At 49.2% G+C, this 11,011-nt stretch overlaps 2 protein-coding genes; both read left to right on the forward strand.

The window, feature by feature from the left end:
* Positions 1 to 2,021: 2,021 nt before the first annotated feature.
* Positions 2,022 to 6,921, forward strand: GSTUM_00006643001 (uncharacterized protein). XM_002838835.2 has 6 exons: positions 2,022 to 2,892; positions 3,043 to 3,217; positions 3,299 to 3,494; positions 3,591 to 4,432; positions 4,548 to 5,223; positions 5,289 to 6,921. The coding sequence occupies exons 1-6, from the start codon at positions 2,516 to 2,518 to the stop codon at positions 6,398 to 6,400; spliced, it is 3,378 nt and encodes a 1,125-aa protein (XP_002838881.1). The 5' UTR covers positions 2,022 to 2,515; the 3' UTR covers positions 6,401 to 6,921.
* Positions 6,922 to 8,634: 1,713 nt separating this feature from the next.
* Positions 8,635 to 10,389, forward strand: GSTUM_00006644001 (uncharacterized protein). XM_002838836.2 has 3 exons: positions 8,635 to 9,189; positions 9,284 to 9,493; positions 9,589 to 10,389. Exons 1-3 carry the CDS (start codon positions 8,701 to 8,703, stop codon positions 10,123 to 10,125), a joined length of 1,236 nt encoding a protein of 411 aa, XP_002838882.1. The 5' UTR covers positions 8,635 to 8,700; the 3' UTR covers positions 10,126 to 10,389.
* Positions 10,390 to 11,011: the final 622 nt, after the last annotated feature.

Genomic DNA, 11,011 nt, shown 5'->3' on the forward strand with positions numbered 1-11,011 from the left:
CAAGGCGCTTGGATATCTCACAATCAGCGGCTTTGGAATCGTTCGATGTCACGAGTAAGAATTGTAGCTGAATGGGCCTTTAAAGAGATGGTAAACATGTTCGGATTTTTGGATTATGTTAAAGGTCAAAAGCATTTACTTCAACCTGTTGCAGTGCAGTTTAGAGTAGCTGCACTCTTGCATAATGCTCATGTATGCCTTCATAGGCCTCAAGTCACTCAGTATTTTAATGTTATCCAAGATAATAATAGAGGTAATGAGCAGGAAGAGTTTATTGAAGAGGAACTACTTGAACCCCCTCTATTGCTTGAGTATTTTCATAATTAAATGTATAATTTATCACAATATATGTTGGCTATCGTAGGGTTGATGTCGTCCAGCCGTCCCATTAGCATTTTTACCACTTCCTCATGCCTATTGCAAGTGGTCCACAAGAGTTGTATTCAACTATTGTTATTTGGCTTGTTGGGACTGACATTGATCCGTCTATATAGTATTCTCACCACCCCCTTGTGCTCATTACAAGTGGCCTACATTAGAGGTATGGTACTGGTATAGTCTTCCTGGTTGATATCATAATCTCCAATCTCTACCAAACCAGCTACAATCTCAACAGTCCCGAAGAAGAATGCACCGTGTAGAGAGCTGAACGGGCGGGGTTTATTGAAATCAAGATTGTAAAAATACAGTTTCTGAGCTTTTAAGATAGTTTTAGTGGGAAATATGTAGAAATAGAATAGAACTAATATGTAAGGGGATTGGTAGAAGAATGACAGAATTGGACGATGTATTCATTCATTTTTATGATATATACCTCCTGTCTTTACCCTCAATATTAGAAGGATATAAAAATTAAATTTCATTATCCTTCCTTAATGCTTCCAATATTAAAACCAACTCATCTTTCCTTGCCTCGCGCTCCAAATACACATCATGAGACCGCCGTTCACTCTGTTCCCTCATCTCATCTGTAAGTCCCAATATTGCATGCATCAAGTCTTGATGCTTTTCATCCTCTCTTTTTTCAATTTCCTTCAACTCGTCTCCATCTCTTTTCATTCCCTCCTTAAACTCATATAAAACATTATCCACATCTTTTACCATTACATTCTTTGCCTTTTTTTTTGCCGGCATTACCCCCTCTCCACTATCCCTATGCCCTACTCCGATATTGTCTTCTCTCTCCCAGACTAACCCTCGCATAGAATCCTCCCGGACTCGCTTTCCGTCCGCCTCAAGTTGTGCAGCTTTCAGTTGTGCAGCCTTTCGTGTCTCAGGATCGGTACTGGACTGGTCCCATCGGGTTGCAAGCTCTACCATATTGAGCTCAAACTCTCCGAATTCTTCATCGATACTGGTCTTTCTCAACGAGATGAGTTCGGATTTCTAATTCTTTCCTTATTCACAATCTCCTATAAGTACTTTATATTTCTAATATACCTTATATATTTCAACAAGTTTTTTAACTCTCTGCTGACAGGACTCTCCACTACGACATATGGGTTGAGGTTCTATACTTCCTAAAATTGTAGAAACCTCTGCCCATTTCGCAGTAGTCCTCCCTCTACCACAGTTTATAGGATCTGTGGCTAACACTTGCCGTACCAGTGCTCGATCCATCCATGCTGACCATTTTGTTGTTTTCCGCCCCGGGCGTATAGTTGCAGGAGAATTGCTCGATCTTGAGTTATCGGCGGCTGACTCTTCCACAGTCGTGGAACTGGCTGTAGTGGCTGACTCAAAGGAGGAAAGAAAATAGGTATGATTCTGGTCAGGAGTGGAAGGAGACTGCATTTTGTATGTATTGGGTATTCAAAGTTGACTTGTATTGATTTGATACGGTATTTCTTTCACCAGTGTCATGGTATGAACTGATGAGAGTTCTTCAGGTCTTCGAAGCCAGTATTTACACTTATTCCAGGTGGCGCCACCCACCTGGGTGACCCTGACTTTTAGCTTAACTCGAGATAACCGGTTTTCCTCCCACCTAGGTCCCCTTGCGCAAACCCTCTACTGTGCAGTAATAATAGAGCGCTGCCGAGTAATGTACTGTGCGAGCACAATACTAACTTATACTCGTACAATACTCGAGTACAATCCTTGTGCAGCACAATCTGATTAATCCATTCCCGTCGCCTGCTCTTTCATTTTCTCTTTCTCTTTCCCTTTTCTTTTTTATCATCTGCGAGCGAGCGCTATCGACCAGGAAAACCCTACCCTACTCGTGGACGGTACTGTACTCGGAACTACACCCCGGGTACAGAATTCTCCAATAGCTATCTTGACCCAACACCCCTCCAACCCATCTTCCACACCGGGAACTCATCAGAAAATCCCCAACTTACGGTCGTCCGCTTATCCACCTCCACCCTACCCATCCACCCATCCGTCTGACACCCCACCCCCCTCACCTACTTACCCTCCCTCACCTCCACTACCTCTAAATCTCTCCACCACACATCAATTTCCCGTTCAAAAATATCTTCATGGCCCAAGAACCCCGGACCCCAAGAAAATGACCACAAAGTCCCTTTCCCCAACTTCCTCCGCCGCGACAACCACCACGGGTACGGCCACGGCCACGAGTTCAGGAGTTCACAAGCGTAGGAGAAAGCACGCCAATGACGATGGGTCGCATGCTCCGCCCGCTAGTTTGGATTCTCCGCCACCAGCGGTTGGGGTAGTACCGGCACAAGTTGTGAAGCCGGTCACGGCGACGGCCGCGGTGGCGACTTCGGGATCTTCGTCTTTTCGGAACGTGTCCGCCTGCAATCGGTGTCGGTTGAGAAAGAATCGGTGCGATCAGAGGTTGCCGGCTTGCTTGAGCTGCGAGAAGGCCAATGTAAAGTGTGTGGGGTATGATCCGATTACTAAGAGGGAGATACCGAGGAGGTTTGTTTTGGCGAACTTTTTTATTTTTATTTTTTTACCTCTCGTCATTTCCAATCTTCATTCCGTCTGAAAAAAATAGATAAAGAATCCCTTTCCCCCCTCAAGCGATTTCTCCCATGGAGTCGGTTTTGACGGTTGAGTGAATTATAGCTATGTCCATTACTTGGAGACCAGACTGGCCTATCTCGAGTCGCTGTTGGCAAACAACAGTATCCCCTTTCCGCCTGCTGAATCTTTTCCGGACCTGGCTCCGCCGCCCCCTCCCCCCTCTCAAACTCCCACGACGGCGTCATTCCTGTCACCGCCCATAGCGACAGCAAATCCGGTTGCCCAGCTGGGCCCATCCTCGCAGCAATTGCTGACCCCCATCGATCCGGCACTCACTGCGGGTGGACCCATGCAGGAGCCTGACGTCAAACGCAAGCCCCTCCCCAATAACCCAGAAAACACGGAGGATAAGAAGCTAGACAATCTCGTGTCTGATATTGGTCTTGTCTCTTTTGCTGGCGCGAGTGACCCGAGGTATCTGGGTTCCGCTTCCGGAATCTCCTTCGCGAGGGTGGTGTTTGCCGCTGTGAAGAGTAGCGCTTCGGGGGCGGGCGGTGATCAAAATGGGACGGGTGGCGAGGGCGGGTCATCTGGGCCCAGGCGATTCCGGCCGAGGATTGGGTCGAGCACAAGGATCAAGGGCGCTCGAGGGTTAGGGATTGGCGGGCCGAAGGAGGAATTGGTACAGGATGGCGACGAAGACACACAGATGGGCGGATCATTTTTCGGCTTGCACACTAAACCTTCCATCATCCCTGCTCCCTTCCCTAGTAGGACGTTGGCAGAGAGGCTTGTAAATCTGTATTTCGAGTATGCGAACCCTCAAATACCCATTTTGCACCGGGGGGAATTCGCTGGTGTTATAGATAAGATTTACGGAAGTGAGGAAGAGGTGGACTTCACGGCCAATGGCGTCAATGGGAGCTCGCTCGGCGGGACTCACAAAGAAAAGTACCTGCTAAATATTGTGTGTGCCATCGGCGCAGGAATTTTCTTGACAGGACCGAACGATGGGGATGATGAGGGCCATGATCGTCATGAAGCAGCGGGAGAGAACCCCGATGGATCCCCGAAGATCAAGGTCGAAGGGGGGAGGAAACCCAAGAGAAGTTTCAAACAACTTGAACCAGAATCCTATCACGCTACAGCAATGGTGCACCTAGAAGCCTTCTTGAGCCAGAGCAAGGGCGGCCTTGAGGAACTCCAAGCTGTCCTCCTACTTGCCGGATATGCTTTGCTCAGACCAGTTTCCCCGGGGTTGTGGTATATAGTTGGCGTTGCTGTGAGGCTCGCCGTGGATCTGGGACTGCATTACGAGGACGCGGAGGCAATAGCGGCAAAAAGCGCAAAGAAGGACGGCAAAAGAGGGAAGCGTCAGTGGTCCAGAGAATTGAGAAGACGTCTTTGGTGGTGCGTCTATAGTCTCGATAGACTGGTCAGCACCTGCGTTGGCCGGCCATTTGGAATTTCAGACGAAGTCGTCAGTACACAGGTGGGCGGTTCTAACATCCCTTCCCCTTGAATTTATTGCCCAACGGAGGAAAGAAGATGTCGTTGTCTTGTTTCTGTGTTGATGTGCCAACATGGGAATTTCTTGTTGCGCTTAGTTTCCGTCACTCCTGGACGATCAGTACATCCACCCGACGGCTGGAATAACCCCTCCTCCTCCGGGAAAGGAATTGCCTTCCTACAAGACAATATCTCACCACTACTTCCGCCTCCGCCTGCTCCAGTCCGAAATATTACAGGTCTTGCAGCAACAGTCGCATTCTCTTGCTTTCACCAGCACGTCTGGCGGTCCTGGCGCTGAGCCTCCGGTGCCAAAGACTTCAAGGAGCGATATCTATCCTCCTCACCATCCATACCATTTGCAAACCCCCTTCCTCCGCAACTTTGAGACTGTGCAGTGTTGGCACAAAGATGTGGACCGCCGGCTGAAAGAATGGATTGACACAGCCCCGCAATCTAAAGAGCAGACCGGAGTCTCGTTCTCCCTCGAGTTCTTACAGCTAAACTACTGGCAGGCTAAGATAATGCTCTATCGGCCGTGCCTTTCCGTTCCGGTTCTTCTCGCGGGAGAGTTGGGGTCCAGCGGAAGTTCTTCGCGAGGAAGGGCAGCCGAGCGAGCTTTTGGAGGAGGAAAGGTCAGTGCGGAGGAGGAGGAGAGGATTTATTTGACTGTCGCGGAGGCGGGAAGCAAGGTCCTCCGACTATATAGGCAACTCCATCGTGTCCACCAGGTGAACTATACGTTCCTTGCTACCCACCACTTGTTCATGGCTGGTAATTACCCCCCTGGCTATACCCCCCACTTTCCCATGCTTGGCTTGACTGATACTTGCGATTAGGGATCTCTTTCCTCTACACAATCTGGCATTCTCCATTGGTTCGTTCACGCCTGACCATGGACGATGTAGATTTTACCATATTAGCTGCTACCTCTGTCCTTGGAGATTTAGTGGACAAATGCCCTCCTGCTGAAGCTTGTCGTGATGCATTCGAGCGTATGTCACGTGCAACTGTTCAAATGTGCTTAGCAGGTGGCCAAGGGCCAATGAGCAAAATTGTACCGTCCGGAACATTTGCACATAGTGCTGGGGTTGCTGGAGCAACAGGGATGAATCGCGCAGGGATGACGCAGTCAAGGCAACACCCAACGACGTTAAAAGAAGAGGACTACGATGACGATGATGATGATGAAGAAGAAGGAGGAATAGAAGATGTTGCGCCCGGTTTCACCAAAGACTTTGAGAGCATGACCAGGACATTCGCCGGATCCCGGCAACACGACGGCTATGAGCCCATGTCAGCAACCACCCCTCCTCCTACCACACGGGAACAGCAGGAAGAAGATCAACTGATGCAGGAACTAAAACAACAAGAACAACGTCAACAGGAGCAGCGACAGCAACAACGACAGCAGCAACAACGACAGCAGCAGCAGCAGCAGCAGCAACAAGCAGAGCAACGTAAATGTCAACCCCACTTTGATGAAGACTTTCGCGAATTATTCACTCCTGCCGCAGGAGGGGGAGGCAACACGGTCCCAAGTCTGCGCTTCAATCAACAGCAGCTCCACCCCAGCAACCCCCACCATCCCCAACCTGCATCAGCCCCTTCCCCACAATACGCCTTATCACCATCCCACAGCTTCGGACCGCATCACCCGCTCACATTCTCTTCTCCAACACACACGCACAACCAACTTCCACTCTCCTTGCAACAGCACTTCCCATCTCCGCCCGTCGATCAGGACGGGATGAGCATCGACCCGCAGCTCTCACAGCCAGTAGATTGGGGAAATCTGGATATGTCCGCGTTCGGACTTGGTAGCCTGGACTGGGAGGGTGATGCGTGGAGCGATAGCGGAAGTGCGGGGGGCGTGGCGGGGAGCGGGAACGCGGCGGGGCAAGGAATGGATCTTTTCGACGGATTCTTTTTCGGCCCTGGCGGAGCCTGAATGGATGGAATAGTAGATTCTTTCGCATCATTTACCTATTTTCCTTGACTGTTTTGGTGTGAGAGACGGCACCAGTCAAAGCAGATGGGAATTAGTTTTGTGTATTATTACGGAGCCTTCCTTCTCTCTTTAATTTCCTCAACGTTATACCACTCTCTCCCTTGCCAACGGTTTGCACACATTAGTGTATTGTTTTAGGACATATGGGACCTTTTTTTCTTCTCCTTTCTTTTCCTCTCTTTTCCCATCCAGTTTGCCATTATACCCTCTTCGCGAATCCTCATTTCCTTTCCCCTCCATCCATCCATCTCCCTCCTGTCAACAGTGCCCAAAGCACACCAGATCATATCGACTAAGCTTTTTCTCTCTCTTTTCCTCTTTCTAAAAAACAAAAAAAGTGGGGGGGGTTTCTTGTCTGTTTTTGTCTGTTTTTTGTCTTTGGCACTCTGTTTCCTCGTTTCGTGGGGTAAAGTTTTGATGGAAGTTTCGTAGATAGTAGGAATCAAGCGGGTGAGAAGAACTACTGCATGAATTGAGTGACGTGCACCAGATCTTCCGGGAGAGTTTCGCGGAAGTCGTTGTACCCGTCGCAGCGGGGATTCGGTGTTGGGATGGGTATGATACCTGGGACTTTGTTGGTGGGCGGATTGCGTTGCGGCATAGCATAGCACGGGTGAAAAAGGTCAGAATGGGAAAAGCCCCGGAGGGAAAAGAATGGCTAGAGTCTAAACATTGGAGAGTGGTAGGCGTGAGGACGGTAGAGATAAGTTTTCGTGAGATATCATGCTGGGTGGAAATACCTTCCTTGATGCTGTCTTCGGCCTACTATTACACTCTCGACGAACTGGAATCCTCGGCGATGTGTACGAGTACCATAGCTAGTATTGCACTGCGTCCGATTACTCGTATACTTACGTCCCGCCAGCTGTTGATGTTTACCTCCCCGGCGGTCAGCATGCCAGGACTGTGTCCCTGTTAATTTCAACCAAGGAAGGGGTTTTTTTTTGTACAGTGCGATCTAATACTAATTTCTGTAGCTAACTACAAGTGACCCTCCTTCTCTGGTGAGACTGGGTCGAGGAAGGATCGAGAGCAATCGTCGTATGATAGGAGTCAACTCATTCCCTTTGTTTGGGTGTCTGCCGGTTAGTTGTTTTTTTTCCTCTTTGCCGCCCGCCTTTCTTATTTTTGGAGGATGCGGTTGGTTTCATGACGGAGGGGACTGCAGGATTGGAGTTTAATGCTTTTTTTATATCATGATAACAATATCATTATGATACAACAATAAATATAAGGGGCCTCGCAGAACCTGCATTCGCGGCGTTGGGCAGGGTGTCTTTGTTGGTGCTTTGAGTCGGTGATGCCAGGATAATAAAGTTTATCGAATTGAGCCTTCAGGCAGTATCGTACTCGAGTACGAGTAACTTGGGTGTATCATTACTATACTCGAGTAGTCTACAGCGGATGAAGCCCTAGACCCGCTCCGGGTACTGTACTCGTACTCGTACTAAATCAATCCACCGATTAAAAGAAAGGAGCAATTGACATCTGGTTTAGTGGCATTTCCATTCCTACTAAGTACTAACCCCGGCAAACTTTGTGGACGAGCAACGACTAGACTAGCTCCTAGTCACCTAATAATATTATACCGTCCTTATAACTTGATACTTGTACTGTACTCGTACTGCTAGGAGTCGACTGGATTGATGATGTCTGAGATGGAATAAGGCCATAGTAACAGGCACTTGTACTCGAGAGTACAGTGCAGCACATTCCAGTACTGGACAGTGCGCTTACCCAGCATCAAGTCTTTTCATTTCCACCAACGAAGGGCTATCGCCAATCTCTACCAACTTTGGCGCCTTAACTGTTCGAAACCTACAGTAGACTACCGTATCATATCATATATACGGTATGATATCTTCGCCACAGCTTCGAGTCATGCCTCTTGCCACAAGTTAATTTGGCTATTAGGGTAGGTGAGACGTGCACCTCTCCGCGCTTCCAAGTAATCGGTTTATTATTTTAAATCGAATTTTACGACTGGTGTATGCCAAGGCCCAACAGAGCTCTTGGGCATAGAGTAGCTCCAAATTGGGTGTCAAGTTACCTGCTGATAGGTATTTGGCTTGCCTGCCTAACTATTAGAAAATGGCCCGTGGGGATGATCACTTCCCCATGTATAGAGTAGTTCTCAGCCCCATCTCACACGCCTCCACCATCACTCTGTTCCGCAACTTCCTACCTTCCCATCGCTCAAGTTTACCCACCGAATATACCCATCCTCTGACCCGATCGTCATGGCCGACCAAAAACCCGGGCAATTCTTCAGCGGCAATACCAACAGTTTTAACGTGAGTCATAGTTACAATGGCGCGGGTACGTACCGGAAAGATGGAAAAACTCCGTGGCCAACGCCCTTCCCCCCAGGTTTCCCGTTTGGCGCGGCCGGCGGCGGCTTCGATCCCAACAAACTGATAAATCACCTTGAGGGCGTCTTTGGTAGAGGTGCTATCGGTAACCAAGTTCCCGCGATGACGCAGAACATCGTCAATGGCGTTATCGTCCCCGGAGGTGGCCTTAGCAGGGCTGTGGAGTCGGAGTGGAAAATGAACGTGGGCATCGGTCAAGGAACTTTCGGGGCCGTGTTTTTGGAGCAGGTGGAGGTGAGTCGTCATGGGGTTACCGAATATGAACTGTGGGCCGTCAAGAGAATCCCGAAAGGCGTTCAAAGTTTTCCCGCCGAGCAGTATAAGAAGGAGATTGCGCTTTTGGGGGCGCTAAAGCAGGTATGTTGAACGGAAACCATATCCAGCACCATAGTTGAGGGACCAAGAGAGGGTAGGGGATATATCCATAGGATCTTATTCTGACGTCCCGCAGAACGAGCTATTCGTCAAGTTTATCAAATCCACCGAGGACGAACATCATGTCTACATCGCCATGGAATATCTACCGCTGGGGGATATGTCGAAAAGCTTCGCAGATTACAAATGGGGCGAAAACGATGTGCATGTCGTAATGGAGCAGCTACTAATGGGGGTGGCAATAATGCACGAGAAGGGGATTGCCCATCGCGATCTCAAGCCAGAGGTCTGTCATTCCTCCCAAGACAGTGTTCACGCCCTTGTTTTTTTTTTGTTTCCCCCCAGCCAGCCGCGTCGATATACTGACCCCCCACAACCCAGAACGTATTTCTCTGGCTACCAGACCCAGACCAACCGGCCCTTCGTGTAAAGATCGGCGACTTTGGCACCTCAAAACGTATCCCTGTAAACAACAACGCGACATTCCTCCACACAACCGCGGGCACAATCTCGTACATGGCTCCAGAGGTCGACGGGGATGATATGCAACCGGCGTACACACAGGGGGTCGACGTGTGGTCATTGGGCTGTATTATGTTCAGAGCAGTGACCGGACATGTCCCTTTCGGAGGCAGACGAGATGTCTGGCAGTACTCCATGGGGGGGCAATTCCCACCGGCTGGCGTCGAAAACATAGGGCTCAGCCGGGACGCTATCGGCTTCTTGGCCGCGCTTTTACAACCCGATCCGAAGAGCCGACCGTCGGCCGGGGAGTGCTTGAAGCTGCCCTGGATCACCAACAAGCCGTCGTCACCCCATTTCCTCATCGGAGCTGATCTTCACAAGAGGTTGCGGACAAGACAGATTGCAGATCTGGCGAAACTAGATGCCGAAATTAAAGGGGAAACGTCCAACTAAGGGCTTGAGGGTGTTTGTCGCAGGACATACTAGTAGAGTTGCCCGTGATTTCTCTTCAGGATTTTTGTATTTTTTTTTTTTTGTATTTACGCCGAGATGATACCCCTTCATGCTCTCCCCCGGTGTTTCTGGAGCGTTTGGTGGAGCATTATGACATCTTCAACCTCTTTCCTCCGTTCCCTCTTTTTTTCCCCCCCTCCCAGAAAATTTTTCTTCTCTTCATTGCATCTTCTGTCGCTACAAATTCAATATATCCGGACCCGATCACTGAGCCGTTGTAATTCCTATCGTGCGAAATACGGTATCCCCTCCATTCACCTCCCCCAACAAGGGGGAACCCAGACGAGGGGACAGTTTTGTAGGCGAACCTCACTAAAAGCTATCATACTGCAGTTGTTTCCAACCCGTACTTACTCGACTACCATGAGCCCTAATATTCAACGGCGAGGGAGCGAATGAATTAACTTCCATCATAATATTATATACTCACGTCCAGAGATCACGGACAAGTTTTGGGGATTTCTCGGTAATATACTGGTAGTCTTAGCATCAGAAGGTATCATATGAATCTGGGTACAGTACAGTACCCGCCAAGATATCGCTCCAAGTAAGATACGGGTACTCGGAAAATGTATCCTCTACCGCTACCGTACTCGAGTATATCTATACAGTACAGTGCCGGGGGTTGTGGGCAAGTCTGTCGAACCTCGCGATATTGGCTCTAACCTTCTTGCCCACTCAGAGACCAGTACGAGTACAGTACTCGAGTATCTGCTCCAGGTATCATACTTCGCCAAGAGTTGGACAGATTTTTTTCCTTCACCGAATCGCGAGGAAATCAACCAATTGTATGCTCTCCACCCAAGCTCGGCCAATGAGAGTCAGT

The sequence above is a fragment of the Tuber melanosporum genome (genome assembly GCF_000151645.1).
Source record: "Tuber melanosporum whole genome shotgun sequence assembly, scaffold_29, strain Mel28".
NCBI lineage: Eukaryota > Fungi > Ascomycota > Pezizomycetes > Pezizales > Tuberaceae > Tuber > Tuber melanosporum.

What these genes read in the sequence shown, in the direction of transcription:
- GSTUM_00006643001 (XM_002838835.2), top strand. Translation starts at nt 2,516, where the DNA reads ATGACCACAAAGTCCCTTTCCCCAACTTCCTCCGCCGCGACAACCACC. An exon ending in CCATAGCGACAGCAAATCCG is followed by an intron (nt 3,218 to 3,298) that starts GTTGCCCAGCTG and finishes CCCATGCAGGAG; the next exon opens with CCTGACGTCAAACGCAAGCC. An exon ending in TAGCGCTTCGGGGGCGGGCG is followed by an intron (nt 3,495 to 3,590) that starts GTGATCAAAATG and finishes AGGGCGCTCGAG; the next exon opens with GGTTAGGGATTGGCGGGCCG.
- GSTUM_00006644001 (XM_002838836.2), top strand. Translation starts at nt 8,701, where the DNA reads ATGGCCGACCAAAAACCCGGGCAATTCTTCAGCGGCAATACCAACAGT. An exon ending in TTTTGGGGGCGCTAAAGCAG is followed by an intron (nt 9,190 to 9,283) that starts GTATGTTGAACG and finishes GACGTCCCGCAG; the next exon opens with AACGAGCTATTCGTCAAGTT. An exon ending in ATCGCGATCTCAAGCCAGAG is followed by an intron (nt 9,494 to 9,588) that starts GTCTGTCATTCC and finishes CCCACAACCCAG; the next exon opens with AACGTATTTCTCTGGCTACC.